Raw genomic sequence first — 21348 nt, 5'->3', positions numbered from 1 at the left:
TCCTTTTCAGCAAATTCTTTACAAGTACAGAAAGCGAGTAAGGGGTGCAGAAAGTTTCCCTCCTTCCCGAGGATCACTTCCTCATTGGACGTAGAAGAAGCGATCAGCAGACGAATATGACATGGCCCTCGCCGTAGGCATTCAAAATGGCAGAGTACTGAGAACTCTCTCAGCTTGTAAAAAGAGTTCTGAGAGAGACTTCAACTCCTCTGCTTCCCAATCAGGATATAGAGATGAACACTCTTACAATGGGAGCAAACTAGATTCCTCCCATTTCTAATTCCCCTCCTTTTCCCATTATTACTCATGGGAAAGGAAGGATATTGGAGGAAGAGTAAATATCTCTGTCAATACAGAACATTCTTACCAGAATATCATCACTATTAATGATTCCCAGAAAACCTCTTGGTGCGTGCGAGTACAAGCTCTGCTGATGTACCCTCCTTGAGGCCCCAGTATTAACCTCGGAAGCCTCTCATATCTTTAAAATCATGAGCATTATTAGCCACTTTAGATGAGTCTCCCTTAGCACTGACTGCTAATAGATGGTGCAGCATCGACGATATCTTCCCACAGTCTCAGAGCCCTAGACTTACGTTTGACGTGGCCTTTTCCAACCAGACAAAGGACACACTTGGTTTCTTAACTCAAGTCTCCGCTGCTGAAAATTCGTTAAAAGTGAGTAGATCATCGAAACTTCCCCCATTACCTCTGCTGCGCACGAGACGTTTTTATGTTAACTCTGGTGTTTTTCAAAGCCCTCTTCCCGTTGACCCAAATGTGGCCAACTCGGTACCTTCAGTTCCGGCGGGAAGGCTACGAGGAAGGCTACATAACTTACCAGCCACGATTTCAGGTCCTGAATTGGCAAACTGCCATGTCACCCATTCAGACCTGTTCAGGGATAGACCACTGGTCTAGGGCACTCTTTCGCTTTGCCATTTCGAGGAACCTCAAGAATGAGACCGTACGGGAGCAGTTCAAGGAACTCTCAAGATCTGGTATCTGGGGCTAAGGCCATAGAGTTCCTCCTTCACCAGAATGTGTTCTGTGGGGAAATTGTGTTCTGAAGAGGCATGATGCTGTCTTAGCAAAATGCTCAAGACATCTGTCCCTTAGAGATGCTGCAGTTCTTAGGAACTCTGACCTTATCAATTCTCTTTTTCTCTTAACAGCCTCGAATGTGATTAAGGCTATCGAGAAGTTAGAGAGGCTGGGACAGAGCCCCGTAGTCAGCAGAGTAGCAGCACTGAGGTTGCCCACTCCTCAGAGACAGATGAAGAACTCGCCTTTTAGGCCACCCCTTTCTAGACGCCTTCTCCCGCCCATGGACGGACAACAGCCTGGGAGGCAGAATCCTAGGCCTAACTTTTGTAGGAGAGGTCATTCTTCCGGTCAAAGAGGATGTGGTGGCAGAAGTTCATGCTAGGGAGGGCTTGTCCCCCAGCTTACCACCAGTGGGGGATGCCTGCCTACAATGCACTTGGCAAAGGTGGTAGGACTTGAGGGCCGACCCTTGGATGGTAGAGGTCCTCTATTCAGGATATCAGATACCCTTCATAGACTGTCCAGAAATAAGATCCAACCATATTATATGATAGGATCATCAAAAGACCTACTCCTACCAGAGGAAGTCTCAAAAGTTGCTAAGCAAAGAAGCTGTGAAGGAAGCCTTTGACGACTCTCGAGGCTTCCTCAGCAATCTATTCCTGGTAGGGAAGCTGACTGAAGGTTGAAGACCCAGCATAGACCCCTATTTCTTGAACCTCTCCATTTTGCAGACAAGGTTCAAGATGGAGACGCTATCCTCTGTTCTCCAGGGTATCAGGAAGAACGATTACCTTCTGACCATAGGCTTGAAAGATGCTTATTTTAGGTCCCCATCCATCCTGCCTCAAGGAAGTACCTAAGGTCTCCCTTTCGAGACAATCTGTTCCAGTTCAAGGTGCTGTGCTTTACCTCATCTCCAGCCCCCCAAGTCTTCACCAAAGTCTTTGTCCTTGTCTCAGTCTGGGCTCATGCCATGGACATCAGGCTCATGAGATACATAGACGACTGGCTTCTTTTGTGGAATCCCGAGCTCTCCTGCTGAAACACAGAAACCTACTTCTGGATCTGTGCAAGGAATTATGGATCCAACTGAACCTCCGGAACTCCAGCCTCGTAACCAACCCATCCTTCAGGTATCTGGGCATGAACATGGACTCAGTGCAAGCCAAAGCCTTCCCTGCTACAGACAGATTGGTAAGGTTCAGGACTTTAGCAGCAACTTTCCTGAAAGGTGATCTCCTGCCTTCCCTGATGTGGCAGAAGGAGTTAGGTCACCTCTCCTCATTAGAGAAACTCCCCCTGCCTGGGGAGATTGCATCTGCGCTCAGTGCAGTGGGCTCTGAAGATCCAGTGGTCACAAGCCTTAGACTATCCTGCAACCCTGCTGCTAGTACCTCAATAGGTGATATCGAACCTCCTGTGGTGGCTAAATGAGGAGAACCTGTTAGCGGGAACACCCCTTCATGCTTGTGCTCCACAGCTTATGCTGTTCACAGATGCCTCTCGCCAGGGATGAGCTGAGATGAGCTGCTCATCTGGGAAAGAAACAGATCTTGGGCCTATGGTCAAAAGAAGACAAAAGTTTCCACATAAGCTTCCTGGAAATGTAAGTGATGTAACTAGCATTACTCCACTTTGCAAAGATTCTGTGGTATCGATGAGTGACAACTCCTTGGTAGTGACCTATGTCTCCAAACAAGGAGGTGTAGCGTCTCTCCAGTTATTGAACTTAGCAGTAGAGATTCTCAAGCAGACACAGTCCCAGGTGGTCTCTCCCTCTCTCTTGGCAAGGTTTATCCCCAGGAAGAGAAACATCATTGCAAACCATCTGAGCCATGGAGGGATGATAGTGGTCTCAGAATGGTCTTAGCTTCCCTCTAGTGGCAAAGAGGCTTGTGACTTTGTGGGGTCCCCCTTCTCTGGACATGTTCACCACCCACCTGAATCACAAACTCCCGGTGTATTGCTCTCCAGTCTCAGACCAAGCTGCAGTGATGGAAGATTCATTTCAACACCCGTGGAAGGGTCTAGACTTCTACACCTTCCCACCATTCTGTCTGAATCGTTAGACACTGAACAGAATCAGAACATCTAATTGAGTCAAGAGTAACACTAGTGGCCCTAAGATGGCAAGCAGCAGAGGGATATTCATACCAGCTGGAATTTCTCACGGAAATACCAAGAGAACTTCCTGAATAGCTAAACCTGCTACGCCAACCTCACATAAGAAAATTCCATGATGCAGTACATTGCCTATCCCTTCACTGCTGGAGACTATCCAGCATCTCCAAAAAAAAGGCTCTTCAAGACCAACTGTGAAGCAGCTCTCCAGATACCTCCAAAAATATTCTGCAGTAGTTAACCAGGCAAAGTGGAAAATCTTTTGTGATTGGTGTTGTAGGGGGAATATTGCTTCACTCAAGGCCACTATTCCCCTGATTGCAGACTTTGTTCCTAAGGAACAAGAAGGCCTTTCAATCACAGTGGTGAAAGGCTACTGCACTGCCTTGAGCCAAGTATTCAAACTGAAAGGACTGGACCTCAGATTCTTGGGAACTCTCGGCCTTGATGAGGAGTTACGAGCAGTCTAGCCATCCTCGAGAACTAAAAGCCCCCTCTTGTGGTGTGACTAAGGTCCCACGACCCTTAAAGAAAGCCCCGTATGAACCTATGCATAAAGCCTTACACAGAGATCTTATCTTGAAGACTGTTTTCATCCTTGCCTTAGCGTCAGCCAAGAGAATGAGTGAACTGCATGGTACAGTATATCTCACCTTTTGCCACATTCCAAAAGGTGGAGAGAACTATTTTTCCTTTGTTCCTAAATTTGTGGCCAAAACCCAAAATCCAGTTGATAATATTAGATTTGACTTTCACAATCTTATCTCTAAAAATGGTAACTGGTGACCGGATGACATGTTACTGTGATCTGTAAGAGCAGTACATAAATATCTCAAAAGGACTCAATATCTCAGGTCCAGAGTCTCCAGTCTGTGAGCACTGGCCACACCAAAATGAAAGTTTCCAGTAACATAATTTCTTTTTGGTTGAGGGAAATTATCCTGAGAGTCTATAAATCCTCAGGGAAAGCGTCTCCAAGGGCTTCCCCTCGAGCAGGTGATATATGTGGGCTTCCTGCATCCTTAGCGTTCCGGCAAAAACACTTAGTAGCTCAAGTAATAAAAGCTGGAGTCTGGAAGAGGTAAACCATTTTTACAAACCACTACCTTAAAGATTGCAAACACAGGTCCTTAGACACCTTTTCCATAGGACCCTTTGTTGCTGTACAAAAAATAGTCCACTCTAAGCTCTCATGGGACAAGTAACTGCTTCCATAGTTGGCATCAGTTATTCTCTGCAGTATAAGGGTGTTTGTGAATACAGTACTGTATAAAGGCAAATGTCAATTTTGATTGAACTTGAAGCACTCGCTAAAATCTCCCTAATGCAGGTAAGAATGCCTTGTGTTTGACTGATATATTGATATATGGATGACGACGCTGTTACAAGCCACTTGATGTTCATATCGTTTCCTGATAATGCTCTCTGGAATAGAATAGAGGGCCCTGCCTCATATGAGTCGGCTGCACTGTTCACAAATAATTCACTTTAATCACTTATTATTACTTGGGTTGTGACATAGCCTCTGTACCGTGGTGTTCCACTATCTTGGGTTACAGTTCTCTTGCTTGAGGGTACACTCGGGCACACTATTCTATCGAGTTTTTCTTCCTTTTGGTGTGTTAAAGTTTTTATAGTTTATACAGGAATTATTTATTTTAATGTTGTTACTGTTCTTAAATTTTTTTTCCTTGTTTCCTTTCCTCACTGGGCTATTTTCCCTGTTGGGGCCCCTGGGTTTATAGCATCATGCTTTTCCAACTAGGGTTGTAGCTTAGCAAGTAATCCATCCATATACCAAAGGCACTTCCCCCAATTAGGCGGGTTATCTGACATCAACAAAGAAACAAAACAAAAAAGGGGACCTCTACTCTCTACGTTCCTCCAGCCAAACCAGGGACTCAGCCGAGTTCAGCTGGTACTGCTAGGGTGCCACAGCCCAACCTCCCACATTTTCCACCACAGATGAAGCTTCATACTGCTGAATCCCCTACTGCTGCTACCTCCGCGGTCATCTAAGGCACCGGAGGAAGCAGCAGGGTCTACCGGAACTGCGTCACAATCGCTCGCCATTCATTCCTATTTCTAGCACGCTCTCTTGCCTCTCTCACATCTATCCTCCTATCACCCAGAGCTTTCTTCACACCATCCATCCACCCAAACCTTGGCCTTCCTCTTGTACTTCTCCCATCAACTCTTGCATTCATCACCTTCTTTAGCAGACAGCCATTTTCCATTCTCTCTACATGGCCAAACCACCTCAACACATTCATATCCACTCTAGCCACTAACTCATTTCTTACACCTGTTCTCACCCTCACCACTTCGTTCCTAACCCTATCTACTCGAGATACACCAGCCATACTCCCTAGACACTTCATCTCAAACACATTCAATTTCTGTCTCTCCATCACTTTCATTCCCCACAACTCCGATCCATACATCACAGTTGGTACAATCACTTTCTCATATAGAACTCTCTTTACATTCATGCCCATTCATAATAATAATAATAATAATAATGATAATAATAATAATAATAATAATAATAATAATAATAATAATAACAATTGTATCTTTGGGATAAAGGGCAGACCTACCTCACAGAGACTTTCTCCCACCTAAGAAAGACCCCATTAAATTATTGAGAAGTTTCTATCCACGTAGGAGTAAACTACAAATTTTATATTTGTATTTTTCCTAGCTATACAAACTTGAGTCATGTACCAAAGGTCCCACCTCAGCAACCCAACAAGTCTTTGACCAGAAGAATGTTGTGAGTAAGCGCTTTATACAAGTGTAACCCATCATGCTCACCCGTTGTCCAGCAGTGCAGCATGACGTAATCTGCTGATTTCCTTTTTATTATCTGTATAGCTAAAAAAATACAAATTATGTAAAATTTATTGTGTTCATACAAAAACAAACCTCTCATTTATGGCATACAACCTAAAGTAATAAATCCACCTAGGAAGAGAATTTAGGTCACGGAAGGAAACTCCCTCAAAGAATGAAGTTTTTGCACCTTTCTCTTGAGAATATACTTCCATCTATCTAAAAATAGATTCTTTTGATTTCATTAAATCTTCTCTTAATATTTATATGCATGTTACTTTCAAGCACAAGGTTGTTAATAAGAAAATAGATAATTATGAGATTTAGAGTGGCTTTTTACTAGTGTGTGTGTGTTCCGTAACTGAAATACAAACCACACTATTTACATGGGGTAATTACTTCGGCGTAGCTGAATGACGAGCCATAAGAATTTTAACGAGGGTTTACTACCCCACCGCTAGTTAGTGGGGGTTAGGGAGGGGTAGCTTGCTACCCCCCCCCTCACACACACTAGTGAGTGCTTCACTTTACTTTTGGCTCGGATGGCGAGCGGACATGTCTGCTCCCATCCTCGCTTGACAGCCATTAATGCTTTTGTCTTTTACTTACTTTTTCTTATACTTAATATATTAAACATTCTTGGTGTTTATATATATTTCTGTGTATAGAATATAGTAAGTTTTCTTTTCAGTGTTTGTGCGGTGTGTGTAGTGTACGTCAACGAGAGAGTATCGCTCGGCATAGCGCTTGCCCACCGCCATTCCCTTCATGGTGCGCGGCCTTCCTACTTCTAGGCCACCACTATTGCCCTTCATGGAGGGCGGTCTCTCTTCTCGAGGTCGTTCACCTCTTACTACTACTACGTACTACTACTCGGAAGCTTCTTTCCCGTTGCGGGCTGAGTTGCCTTTCCGTTTTATTTGTTTCAATTATTTTTATGAATCTAATTGTGTTTTTAACTGGTCAGCTTCTGGGAACATTTCCCTTCGGGGGCCTGTGATTCTTTGGGAACTTTCAAAGTCAGTTACATAATTATAGTTGTTATAATTCTGTTTTTGTTAAAGTTCGCCCTCCCCCTTCTCCCGTGAATGTCAGTGGGGGAGGAGGGCGCATACCTAACTTTTGTTCTTATGTTTTTTTTACTTTCCCTCGGGGTTACTCTTCGGAGTTCCACCCAGGGGAATTTCTGTTAAATAATTATTTAAATTTACTTTCCCAGTTAACTATTCAGTTTCTTCGTTTGACTGAAGTGTGCCAACGAAGCAGAGCTGTCCTGTTTATGCCTGGGGAGTCTGCTGTCGCTGCTGTCTCTCTAGGACATCGTCATGGGCGATATCCCTTCTCTTAGAAGTTCTCCCGTGACAACTGTCAACTCTTCAGTTCATCCTAGAACTATAAGGAGGTTCGCCTCCAAGGGTAGTTAGTTAATTTCCCTTCTTACCTTTTTTCCTGGTCCTTAGGCGGTTATGCTCTTGGGGCTGAGCGACCGCCCTTGTAACCATGCTCAAGGGGCTGGGCGGTTGCAAGGCCGGACCTTGGAACTTAAAGCGACTATGCTCTTGGGGCTGAGCGGTCGCTTCTGTAGCTATGTTCAAGGGGCTGAACAGCTGCAGGATCAGTCTTGTGACCTCTCTCGTTCACGAGGGCGGCCACTCATAAGGCCTCCTCTTCGGAGGATGGCTCCTTACAGGTCCTTGCTGACCCCACGGCCCTTCGGGCCGCCATTACCAGTGTCTGGGGTAACCTGGTCCTTAGGCGGTTATGCTCTTAGTGCTGAGCGACCTCTCTTGTAACCATGCTCAAGGGGCTGAGCGGTTGCTAGGCCGGCCCATGGAACTTGATGTGACTATGCTCTTGGGGCTGAGCAGTCGCTTCTGTAGCTATGCTCAAGGGGCTGAGCAGATACAAGTCAGTTTTGTGACCTCTCTCGTTCACGAGGGAGGCCACTCATAAGGCCTCCTCTTCGGAGGATTGCTCCTTATAGGTCTCTTCTATGAAGTATCACCTCTCTCGTTCGCGAGAGAGGACACTCTTAGAGACTCCTCTCCGGAGAATTGTTCCTGATAGGGTCAGCTTGCTGATCCAACGGCCCTTAGGGACACCTTCACCAGTCTCTTCTATGAAGTGTTTACCTCTCTCGTTCGCGAGAGAGGCCACTCATAGAGACTCCTCTTTGGAGGGTTGTTCCTGATTAGAACAGCTTGCTGTTCAGTCACTAACACCTCGGTGTTTAGTGACAGGGAAACTTCGGTTTCTCTTTACGCTGACCCTGCGGGGTCTCGTAACATTAGTTACGCAGTACCCTCGGGCTCTCGTAACTTTAGTCACTCCTACACTTCGGTGTTTAGTGACAGGGAAACTTGGGTTTCTCGTTGCACTGACCCTTCGGGGTCTCGCAACTCAGGCTACGTTAGGCCTTTTGGTCTCTCATTCCCTTAGTCAAGACCTGCTGTCCTGCCGTCTCCGTTCCTGGCTGCTGACGCGCTGTGGGCGCCCACGACTAAAACCTGCCATTGCGCATAAGGGACTTGAGCGCAAACTGCGCCTCTAATCCTTCAGCTCCAGGTTTTTACTTGTGCCCCCTCATACTGCTGCTGTTCCAGACTTAGCGCCTCAGTGCTCACCTGCGTGCGTGCGCGAACCTGTTCCTGTTACGCACCAGGTTTCCCCTGCGCCCCTACACTGCGCTCCAGCTCCCACCAGCAGTTCCTGATTAGCGCGCCTATGCTCTCCTGCGCAGTACTTCCAGTGTTGATCGTCGGCTCTGTGCTGAAGCAGACCTGCTTTGGTCTTCTTCAGGGGATGCCCTCCCTTTAGGGACACATCCCAGTTCCTGTTCGACCTGTCAGCTGATCCTTCAACCCAGAGCACAAGTGCACGCGTGCATTTACGCACGCGCACACGCGCTAGCGCCGACGACCTTCTTATGCGCACAAACGCCGACGATCACATCTGCGCTGACGATCTTCATACGCGCGTGAGCGCCGACCATTGTCCGCGCGCGGGCACCAATGGGCTCCCGCGCACCCGCTCCTACATTTCTTCTCCACGCGCGGGCACCAGTGGTTTCCCGCACGCCCGCGCGCGTGCGCGAGCATTTCTTTAATTTGCGTGCCCATCGCAGCATCGCACACCTGTGCTCCCGCACCCTGTTTCGCGCCCATCGCGTGCAGTTCCTGATATAGCGCACACGCGCTCACCAACGCCCCAGCGCGCTCCTACAATTCAGCGCGCAGTCCAGGATGTGCCTAAGTTAGCGCATGGGCGCTCACAGGCGATGTTCCAGTTGCGCGCGATGTTCCAGTTGCGCGTGATATTCCAGTTGCGCGCCCATCGCAACAGGGCACACCTGTGCGCCCGAATCTGATTGCGCCGCACATCGTTGGAGTTTTTTTCCGGAGAGATCGCAGGCGCTCACCAGTGGTTCAGCCTGCGTGGTCTCCAAGTCTTTTCTATGAAGGGCACCTCTCCCATTCGCGGGAGAGGTCTCTCATAGTGACCACTCCTCGGAGTATCAAGTCTCCTGTGCGCCCAGTGCACCCACGAGCTCCTCAGGGTAAGATGGCTGTGCAGACTGCGCAGCGCTCACCTGCTCGCCATCGCGCTAACTCGCGCTACTGCACCCTCGGGCCCAACAGTCTTGCATCAGGTTGCTGCGCGCCCGCGCACACGCGATCAATTGATTGTGCCCATCCAACCTTCAACCATATCCTACGTGCACCCGCGCCATCTCCTGCGTGCGCTCACGCCATCAATCTCGCACACCCGCGTCCGCGTCCTTACGCCCCCGCGCGCTCGTGAGCATAAAATTCCTGCTGCGCACGATCCCTTCCAGGAATCATCGCGCTACCACCAGCTCGATCTGCGCCCCGATCGCAAGTGCGATCACGCACGAATTTTACGGGGCTGCAGGCGGACAGGCCATCGTCCCGTTCCCCTCCCAGCAGGCGCAGAACAGCGTGCTCGCCGGAGGAGGGGAGGTTTCCGGACAGGTCTAAGGCCCCCTCTTTTTGTCTCAGCTTTGTTCAGGCGAACCCTCGTTTGTCAACTCCTTCAAAGGATCGAACGATCCCCCTCCCTCCAGAGGGAGTGTCTGACAGCTCAACTGTCAGCCAGTTACCCTAGTTTGGGACCATAGTCAGAGCTCTTATGCTGGCTATGAAGCCTGTGTTCCCTGTCTTCTGTCACATATCAGGGGCAGCTCCCTCCCCTCCTGAAGAGGAAGAGGGGAGTCCCCTCCAGGGTGACTTCTCCAAGGGCTAAACTGTCTCCTCGTAAATCCTTGCGCAAGGCTCTTTCTTTACCCCAGACTTTCTCCCCCTCCGCTGCGGATGAGGATTACCTATCCTCAGGGGAGTTGGACGAGCCGGCCCATTCCCCCATCACACCATGGGGGGAAACTCCGCCTCTTCCTGAGAGGTCTTCTCACAGGGGTAGAGAAGAGCCTGCATCCATCGTTACTGGAGTCCCGTATCCCTCCCAGGAGGGAACCAAAGGACTCGAAGACTGTTTCCAAGTCTTCGGCAAGGATCAGACAGGAGCCAGCTAGACCTTCGGAGAATGCCCACAAACTCCCCCAGGAAGAGCACTGGGGACGAGAGACTTTGCTGCTAGCTCATCAGGAGGAGAACACCAAGAGTCAGAACATGCGTACTGGCAAGTTCTGACCCCCAGGAGGAACCTCAACAGGTTCCCAAACCCAGAGGCCCCTCCTAGTGAGGGTAAGGACTCAGTCTTGGACCAAGTCTATGGCACCCAGGAACCCTCTAGGGCCAGTGCAGCTTTGCCCTGGTCACAAGGGATGCAGAGTACCAGAGACAAGGTTAAAGGCCAGTTCTCTGAGCGCGCCTCCCCCAACAGATCCAGCGCCGATAACAAGCTCCTCCCTCCTCCTCGAGTCCATCAGAGGAGGTATTTCGAGATCCTAGAGGAGACTTGTTTGGGCATTACGGTTCACCACTCCGTGGAAGAACTCACTGGGGGAGCCCCTCTAAAGAGACTCTCCAGCCGACACGTGTCCTTTTCTCCTACTGAGATCCTAGGCCAGGAGAATGTAGCGAAGTATGCCATGCAGGCAACTTCGTGACCTGTCATCTGGCTGGGGTCTCAGGGCATCCTACGGGAAAGAATAATCTCCTCGTTACTTTCCCTGAATTGGAGGCCGTTTTCGGACACCTCAAAGGAACATGGGGGGGGGGGTCAGAATCGGAAAAGTGCCTCCACATAAATCTGCTAGTGATGAAGGCCGCTCTTCCTGGCCCTTCTTCAGTGCCAACAAAGATCTAGCGGATCACTCTGACGGGTTATGAGCAACAACACCACAGTATTGGCTTACATCAACAAGCAAGGAGGTACCTTTTCAAAGCGGCTATCCCATCTCTCAGTAGGGATAATGAGATAGCCCGAAGCCCACTCGATCCCTCCATCGACTCGCTTCATTCCAGACAAAGGGAATGTGCTCACCGACAGTCGGAGCAGAGCATCTCAGATAATGAGTATCGAGTAGTCCTTGGATCATCCAGTAGCCAACAAAGTTCTTACTTTGTGGGGATATCCGACTGGATCGGTTCGCTACAGCGCTGAACTTCAAGCTCCCGCTGTATTGCCCCCAGGCCCAGATCCCAAAGCACTCTGACAAGATGCCTTCCAACAACGGCGGGACAGCACCAACGTGTGCGCTTTTTCCCCGTTCTGTCTGATGAGGAGGGTGCTCAACAAGACCAGAATATCGGTCGATCGCTCTCTGCGTCACAAGCAAACAACCACATGCCAACAGCTCCCTCAAAGCCGTAGCTTCGCTTCGACTCACTCGCCTAGACTATCCAGCATCTTCTCACTAAGAGAGGATTGTCGCAACAAGTTGCGAACGGGATGTCTGGACACCTGTGCAGGTCATCCACAGGGGCCTACCTGGCAAAGTGGCGAGTGTGTTTGTGGTTGGAATTGTGAAAAAGTATCTCTTCACTCAATACCACTGTTCCAGCAAGAGCGAAGTTCTTCGTTTATTTGCGGGAAGAATACGCCTTTCTGTCTCGGCAATGAAAGGCTATCGCTCAGCCTTCAGGCTCTAAGGAGTGGACATTCCTTCCTCGCTGGAACTTTCCCTACTCATACGAAGATACGATCTTACCTGGCCTCAGTCAGAAGGGAGACCTCCTCCAGAGCACTTGGTTCGAATTCTCAGGCCTCTTAGGAGGCCTCCCTACGAACCATGTCGCCAGGCTTCAAATCGTCACCTATCTCGAAAGGCGGTGTTCCTGCTAGCTTTGGTCTTGGCCAAGCGAGTCGGTGAACTTCATGTTCTCTCGTATGACATCGCCCATGCAAGGGGATAAGGGGAGGTAACGTTCGTAATTGTCTCTGAGTTTGTGGCTAAGACACAGGATCCGAGAGTGCCGGATCCTTGATTCGACTCTTTCTGGATTTTGAGTCTTCGTTCTGTAACAGATGACCCAGACCATCTCCTACTGTGTCCAGTAAGGAGTCTGAGGTTACATCTCAAAGAACGGCTGATTTCGTCCCCAAGTGTAAGCTTTGTTTGTGAGCACTGGGAGAACAAGAGGGTCACCAAGAATACCAATCTCCGCATGGATTCATAGGGTGATCCATCTGTCCCTGAATCCTGACCCTCCTCCGTCATGTCGCCTTAGAGCGCATGATGTAAGGGGCGCAGCAAAGTCCCTGACCTTCAAGAAGATCTTCTCAACGACGCAGGTTCTACAAGCAGGGGTGGAAGCGTCAGATGACCTTCACAGCCCACTACCTGCAAGACGTGACACACAGGAGGCTCGATACGTTCTCTATTAGCCCTGTGATGGATACACAATAGCTGGTCTAACCTCAGGCTCCTTAATGGACAGGTAGCAGAGGTATGAGGGCATTGTTACCCGGTCTTAGTCTGCGTGAATGAAAAGATTTGTCTGGCCCTTATTCTTTTCTTCATCCGCTCCTTCCTTGGAGAAAGCAGCATCCTGGGTTCTTTGCATAGCTGACCTCAAACCACTGCAGGTAAACCATGCTTCCTTGTGTTCCTAGTATTAAGAGTAATACTGTCATGTCCCCATACCCAGACGAGGTGGTATTGGGAGAGTCCTAGCCTAGAATTCCACCTGAAGAACTCTAGGTCAAATTCCTAGTACGAGACACGCTCTTCACCTTCACACACAGCTTATGTAGGCCGCAGCAGTTTCACAGCAATGCTAGCGAGGCGCAGGTACTCCTTATTCCTTGAGTACTTACACACTCAAATATTGAGTCCCCGGGCGAAGCCAAAAGACAGTATGGTAGGGACTTACCACCCTTTCTGAGGGTTGAGTCACCCCATGTAAATAGCGTGGTTTGTATTTGTTACGGAATAAATGACAAATTCGTAGATAATTTGCATTTTTCCTAACTATACAAACCTTAGCTATTTACACATATTTGCCCGCCAGCCCTGTCCCTCGGGATAAGTCCTACCTCTTAAACAAAGTGAAGCACTCACTAGTGTGTGTGAGGGGGGGGGTAGCAAGCTACCCCTCCCTACCCCCCGCTAACTAGCGGTGGGGTAGTAAACCCTCGTTAAAATTCTTATGGCTCGTCATTCAGCTACGCCGAAGTAATTACCCCATGTAAATAGCTAAGGTTTGTATAGTTAGGAAAAATACAAATTATCTACGAATTTGTCATATTACCTTGACATCAACCATAGGCATGCATAAGCATTTTTTTAATCTTTTTTTCTTAGACAAGTACAAACCATTGTCCTTTGATAGGAACATACAACAGACTCCGCCCGAGGGGGAGACTGATTAAGGTCAACAGATAAATCCTCCGCAGGGGAGGAAAGTTCGCCCGAAGGAGAACTACGCTTATAACAAGGTTCTCTTTCTGCCCCTGGAGGAGAACCTAAAGCGTAAGGAGATTGCCAAAGCACAGAGGCAACCTTCTCTCGCGAACGAGACATATGTTCCTCCCGAAGGGGAAGCTTGCCTTGGAGAGAGCCCTGCCACCGCCCCTGGGGGTTAGCTAATTCCTCGTCGTCGGAACTAGACCCAAGGTCTGGAAAAGAACAGGCGCTCCCTGGGGGGAACAGAAGGAGCTGACTCACTAGGGGAGCCGCCATCCTCATCTGTCCCACAGGGTTGACCTGGAGTCACAAGCCCTGCGCTACTGCTTGACCGTACCCCGGAAGAGCCTGATCGAGGATTAGCTTCGGGCAGATATTTGGGCGTAGAGGAAGCAGAAGCCCGCGATTTCTTCGATTTCGAGGAAGACCCCGAAAGCGAAGATTCGTGTTTAGACTTCTTCTTCTTCTTACGTGCAAACCTCTCCCACTGGGAGGCAGGCCACTCCCTACACTCGGAACAGGTGTTGTCCCGCGAACACTGAGTTCCCCGGCAAGCCGGGCATAAAGGGTGTGGGTCCGTCTCCACGGACAACATGAAGGTGCCGCAGCGGCGGCCTTCAAACCCTGGACATGGCCGCATAGCGGGACAATAACCATACACACAACGACACACACAAAAGAAAAAGAAAAAGTAATAAAGTCAAGGCAGTTTGTTTAACGGGAGTCAAAAGTTAAAGTGGTTACTCAACCGACAGGTGTGAGCGAGCGGGGTAGCTAGTCTACCCCAACCCCCTTCCGCTAACTAGCGGATGGGGTAATTATCCCTCACTAAAATTGTCTTGGCTAGTTTTCACCGTTGCCGAAAGTAATACCCTATAAATAGCAAAGGTTTGTATCTGTGTCGGAACAAACTAAATTTAGCCGTATGCTTTTTACCTTCTGCCTTAGAGTGGGGTCCAAGCACCTCAGATCCCAGTCCAAACACCTCGGAACTGGTTCTAAGCGCCTCAGATGTACTTTTCTTATGACGATGATGTAAGCAATATTGAGGGCTCTTTTTAGAGGTTGCTCATTTTAGCAATGAGGCTGCACTGTCGAATGATAATGAGGAGTCTTGGTAGGCTTTCTCCTCAACTCCCACTGTTAATAGTTCCCCAAAGATTAAGGTACAGTAAGGGCCTCTCTATCATTGAATTGCATTTCTATATTTCTATATGTGTTTAATCGCTATCACTTTATTTTGTTGTAATTATGTAAACGAAAAAAGTTTCACCCTTAAAGGAAGCATGTGCTATCCATCTAATCCTTTTTTCCCAACATACAGTATGTTATGCGAATATGCAGCAGTACTGTATGAATTCTGATAATACAAGTGTTTTCATCTACCAAGTTGTCGTACTATTTGGGGATTGAATGTACTTGAAGCATATAGTAGAGTAGAGTACAAGAACACTGTGGTGAGCAATATTGAAATGAGGAAAATATCCCTTTTTCATGAAGAACTTTTTTAATCTGTATGTATAAGTATAGGTACCAGATTATAAGTGAAATAAGAGGGTTGTATCCGTAGAACATTAAATATTTTGAATTTTTACATTTTGAATTATCACATTACATGTTATTCAGTATATTCAGTATATTATTTTTTTTTTTTGTACATGTATGAAAAAATATACAGTAGTTATAACAATATTACAATTGATTTTAAGCACTAATAAGAGTCTTGTAAATTGAGGGTACAATCAGGCACACCATTCTATATTATATCTCTTCCTCATGTTTTGTAAAAGTTTTTATAGTTTATATAGAAGATATTTATTTTAATGTTACTGTTCTTAAAATATTTTCTTTTTCCTTGTTTCCTTTCCTCACTAGATTATTTTCCCTGTTGGACCCCTGGGCTTATAGCATTCTGCTTTTCCAACTAGTGTTGTAGCTTAGCAATTTATAATAATGATAATGATAATTAATGTTCAAAGAGAAGATACAGTATACATTTTGTAAAAGAACATTTGTCGTGCTCTTGAATTTGTTTTGATCTCTCTGTATAATTTGTTATCTCATTTGCAGTTAGAAGAATGTAAAAGGGCAAGAGCTGAAATTGAAGAAAGGCTACATGCAGCTGATATTCATGCTGCTCATCAGAATAAACTTCTACGACAGCAACTTCAAGAATATGAGGTACTGTGTTTAAATTGTTCTTGTTGCTATAGTTTTTGTAATGTACAGTGTATGTACCCTTTTAATTATGGTTCTTCTGCTCTAGTAAAATGGTGATAGTGGATAAAATTTTTTTTTTTAAAACTCTTAATGAGTGATTTTTGCCAAAATATTCACTTTTACTGGGACAAGCATAAAGAAATTTTCTCTACAGCAATCTCTATACAGTAGTTAACATTGTGAGTTTGTTCTTACGCAACATACAAACCCTCTGCATGTAAATGGGTTTACTCCATTCCTGTTGGATTACAGCCAAAATTGAGGAAATTGTGGGATTCTGGTAACATTGCATGGTTGCCAACATCCCAGCTATGCAAGGTAGGAGCGGCTGAGTCAGCAGGATTTGTACTATTTAACTCCTGGCCGTCATTCCTGCCAGATGCCTGCTTCGACCGCTGTCCACATTATGCTTCGCTTTGTGCTTTTTCTCTTTCAGTGCATTTGTGTTTAAGAGTGTACATACAGTACATACATATACCAAGGCACTTCCCCCAATTTTGGGGGGTAGCTGACATCAAACAAATGAAGCAAAAAAGGGGACCTCTCCTCTCTACGTTCCTCCCAGCCTGACAAGGGACTCAACCGAGTTCGGCTGGTACTGCTAGGGTGGCACAGCCCACCCTCCCCCGTTATCCACCACAGATGAAGCTTCATATCGCTGAATCCCCTACTGCTGCTACCTCCGTGGTCATCCAAGGCACCGGAGGAAACAGCAGGGCCTACCGGAACTGCGTCACAATCGCTCGCCATTCATTCCTATTTCTAGCACGCTCTCTTGCCCCTCTCACATCTATCCTTCTATCACTCAGAGCTTCCTTCACTCCATCAATCCACCCAAACCTTGGCCTTCCTCTTGTACTTCTCCCATCAACTCTTACATTCATCACCTTCTTTAGCAGACAGCATTTTCCATTCTCTCAACATGGCCAAACCACCTCAACACATTCATATCCACTCTAGCTGCTAACTCATTTCTTACACCCATTCTCACCCTCACTACTACGTTCCTAACCCTATCTACTCGAGATACACCTGCCATACTCCTTAGACACTTCATCTCAAACACATTCAATTTCTGTCTCTCCGTCACTTTCATTCCCCACAACTCCGATCCATACATCACAGTTGGTACAATCACTTTCTCATACAGAACTCTCTTTACATTCATCCCCAACCTTCTATTTTTTACTACTCCCTGAACTGCCCCCAAAACTTTGCATCCTTCATTCACTCTCTGACGTACATCTGCTTCCACTCCACCATGTGCTGCAACAACAGACCCCAAGTACTTAAACTGATCCACCTCCTCAAGTAACTCTCCATTCAACATGGCATTCAACCTCGCACCACCTTCCCTCCTCGTAATCTCATAACCTTACTCTTACCCACATTAACTCTCAACTTCTTTCTCTCACAAACCCTTGTAAATTCTGTCACTAATCGGCCAAGCTTCTCTTCTGTGTCTGCAACCAGTACAGTATCATCCGCAAACAACAACTGATTTACCTCCGATTCATGGTCATTCTCATCTACCAGTTTCAATCCTCGTCCAAACACTCGAGCATTCACCTCTCTCACCACTCTATTAAAATACAAGTTAAGCAACCATGGTGACATCACACATCCCTGTCTCAGCCCCACTCTCACCGGAAACCAATCGCTCACTTCATTTCCTATCCTAACACATGCTTTACTACCTTTGTAGAAACTTTTCACTGCTTGCAACAACCTTCCACCAACTCCATATAGTCTCATCACATTCCACATTGCTTCCCTATCAACTCTATCATACGCTTTCTCCAGATCCATAAATGCAACATGCACCTCCTCACCTTTTGCTAAATATTTCTCGCATATCTGCCTAACTGTAAAAATCTGATTCATACAACCCCTACCCCTTCTAAAACCACCTTGTATTTCTAAGATTGCATTCTCTGTTTTATCATTAATCCTATTAATCAGTAATCTACCATACACTTTTCCAACTACCTGTATACTCAACAAACTAATACCCCTTGAATTACAACACTCATGCACAGCTCCCTTACCTTTATATAGTGGTACAATACACTCACAAACCCAATCTACTGGTACCATTGACAACACAAAACACATATTAAACAATCTCATCAACCATTCAAGTAGAGTCACACCCCCATCCTTTAACATCTCAGCTCTCACACCATCCATACCAGATGCTTATCCTACTCTCGTTTCATCTAGTGCTCTCCTCACTTCCTCTCTTGTAATCTCTCTCTCATTCTCAGCTCCCATCACCGGCACCTCAACATCTGCAACAGCAATTATATCTGCCTCCCTATTATCCTCAACATTCAGTAAAGTTTCAAAATACTCCGCCCACCTTTTCCTTGCTTCCTCTCCTTTTAACAACCTTCCATTTCCATCTTTCACTGTCTCTTCAATTCTTGAACCAGCCTTCCTTACTCTCTTCACTTCTTTCCAAAACTTCTTCTTATTCTCTTCATATGAATGACCCAATCCCTGACCCCACCTCAGGTCAGGTGCCCTCTTTGCCTCACTTACTTTGCGCTTTACTTCCACATTTTTCTCTCTATATCTTTCATACTTTTCTACACTATTACTCTGCAGCCATTCTTCAAAAGCCCTCTTTTACTCTCACACTTTTACCTTCACTCCTTCATTCCACCATTCACTGCCCTTCCTCATGCTGCCTCCAACAAACTTCTTGCCACACACATCACTTGCAATCCCAACAAAATATTCTTTTACTAACTTCCTCTCCTCCTCTAAATTACCAGTTTCTCTTACTTTCACTTCGTCATATGCCATTTCCAACCTTTCTTGATATTTACTATTTACCCCCGGTTTTATTAGCTCTTCAACCCTCACTAGCTCCCTTTTACATCCACCTACTCTATTCCCCCACTCTTTTGCTACAATTAATTTTCCTTCCACCAAAAAATTATCAGAAATACCTTTATCCATACCCCTAAACACGTGTATCTCAAGTAAATATGAGAACTAAACCCAGTCTTGGAAGTAGTCCTTGCAGCACCTTCAGGAGCTGAATGGAGGTAATCTCCATCTTTTGTGTCTTGGGTGCTATGGTAATCAATGCTTTTTTGCCTCCACCTGTGAATTTTGCAGGGATTGATCCCCCTCTCAAAGGGAAAAATACAATCATCATTTTGAGAAGAAGGCTAAGAGGGATCAATTCCTTTTTGCTTTCTCTGCAGAGAGCAAGAATCAGAAGCCTTACATCCTGATTCCTGATCTTTCTGTTTCAGATTCTTCCTTATTTGATACTGAAAGAAGACAGCCTTTTTTTGCATGATTTTGTAGCTGTGTTATCACCTATTGTGATCAGTGAACCCATGATTTTATGCAATGATACAGATTCTTTGGCTATTGCTCTTATCCAGCCTGAGCAAGAGATTATACATTACAGTAGTCTTACCAGTCAATACGAACCGTAACAGGTCTCTATCTCCCCCCCACGAGTACTGTATGCTTAACTCGGGGATCATCTTTTAGTTTCAGATTTTACTGAGTTTTCTCCTCCACGAAACAGGATCACTCTCCGGTGAGAATTTTGAAAGTATCACCTAAATGTACGCCACCTCAGACGCTGCACCCAGAGGCGATGAATCATCCTATTTCCCCAGGTAGAGAAACACCTTTGTTAGAAGGTGCTTACTATTCTCCTATTTGCACTCACAAGACTTTGACCTCCCTTTAACTCGTTGGCAAGTCATCTACTTCTTGTCTTGAAGGGGTTTCATTATTGCTTTAGTTTTGACAGAATCAAAAACTTTCTCATAGTCTATAAATTTCTTACATAGTGATTTTTTATACTACAGTATGTTGATTTTTCCATTAGATGGTTAATTATATGGATATGGTCAGTTGAATGTCCACTTCTAAAGCCTGCGTGCTCACTTAGTGGATTAAAGAATAGCTTCTTTTCTATTCGGCCTAATATAATCTTTGTAAAAATTTGGTACATTACGGAGAGTGAAATTTTTCAGGTCTTTTGTGTCTCCCTTTTTTTGAATCAGTATAATAAAGTTTTTTCAAGCTGTAGGTAATGAGCATTCTTACAGACATATTATGTAAAGCGAGTTTTATTTCTATGAAATCTCCTCTTATCTATTATTAAATCAATTGTTAGGCCATCTTTTCCTGCTACTTTGCCTCTTTTCATGCCTTTAATGCTTTCTTTACCTCTCCTACTGTTACCATACCACTAAGACCAGTTCTTAGAGACCAGACTAAGACTGGACCTCTATAAGCCGACTTCTTTATTTCAGTTTTTCTCGGCTTGCTCTGTGACTTTTTGTTGATAACCACTATTAGAGCATTGAACAGTTTTTGTACATGCTTCAAGTTTAGACGCCATTACCCTCTGGCAGACCCCATGGGGTACAGGCTTAGTCTATTAAGAGTTGGGCTCCAGTGATCCAGTTTTAAGTCATTCCATATTTGCAGGTAATGGGTGATGCCAGGCTTTGGAGTTGTCGGTGGGAGGGGTAACTATCCCCACTGATCATTGAACGCCCACCTAAAGAGAGACAACCCCTCTCTAATAGGGGATTGATTCCTGCTGAAATCTCGTCTCATGTTTAGCTACATGGGATAGGAGGACTGACATCCTCTGATAAGAGGGCGATAACCGACTTGCTGCTCCTTTGCAACCAACCTATTGACGACGACCTGGAAAATACGAACTTGGAGCTCGGTATTGACAATTCCAACTCGGGTTCTAATATTGTAATAGAACCCTGCTCATGCCATGTAGAAAAGAAGAAGAGAGGGAGGTAATGGGAGATATTTGCGAAAGGGGAAAAATATAGAGAAGCAGATATATTACCTGGTCACTATGAAATAGTGAATTATGACAAATTTTTTATTTTAGAATTTGAAAATGGAAGACAGGGAAATGTGAATGTTTTTAGAACCAATAAGGAAATAGTAAAAGTTTGTGGATGGCAGCCAAAAATTCTTCCCCAGGGTAATGGAAGTCTGTTGATAGAGACACTATCGCCCATACAAGTGAAAGATTGAAAGCACTTTCAACTTTGGATGGTCATAATATCAAATGCTTCTTGCACCCCCTTTTTTTTAACCAGAGAAGGGGTATGATATGTGCTCCAGAATTACTAGAGATAGAGGCAAAAGAAATTGAGGATGAACTGAAAAGTCAAGGACTAGTAAAAGGAGTTAGAATGAGAAAGAGAGTTGGTGAATGTGTTCCGCTAGCTACTTTAGTTTTAATTTTTGATCAGTGTAGTGTACACAATTTTATTAAGGTT

The 21348-nt window shown here is 45.9% G+C and overlaps 1 protein-coding gene across 2 annotated transcripts in view; it reads left to right on the top strand.

The window, feature by feature from the left end:
- The window catches only part of LOC137645718 (thyroid receptor-interacting protein 11-like), a 346293-nt gene that overhangs the window by 46399 nt on the left and 278546 nt on the right, over window positions 1-21348 (top strand). For both annotated transcript variants that reach the window (XM_068378600.1, XM_068378601.1), the window contains exon 3: window positions 15905-16015. In XM_068378600.1, the coding sequence (XP_068234701.1) occupies window positions 15905-16015 (111 nt within the window). The remainder of the gene's footprint in view (window positions 1-15904; window positions 16016-21348) is intronic.

Source organism: Palaemon carinicauda, chromosome 8 (genome assembly GCF_036898095.1).
Source record: "Palaemon carinicauda isolate YSFRI2023 chromosome 8, ASM3689809v2, whole genome shotgun sequence".
Lineage (NCBI taxonomy): Eukaryota > Metazoa > Arthropoda > Malacostraca > Decapoda > Palaemonidae > Palaemon > Palaemon carinicauda.
This window is presented reverse-complemented; position numbering and strand designations above follow the sequence as displayed.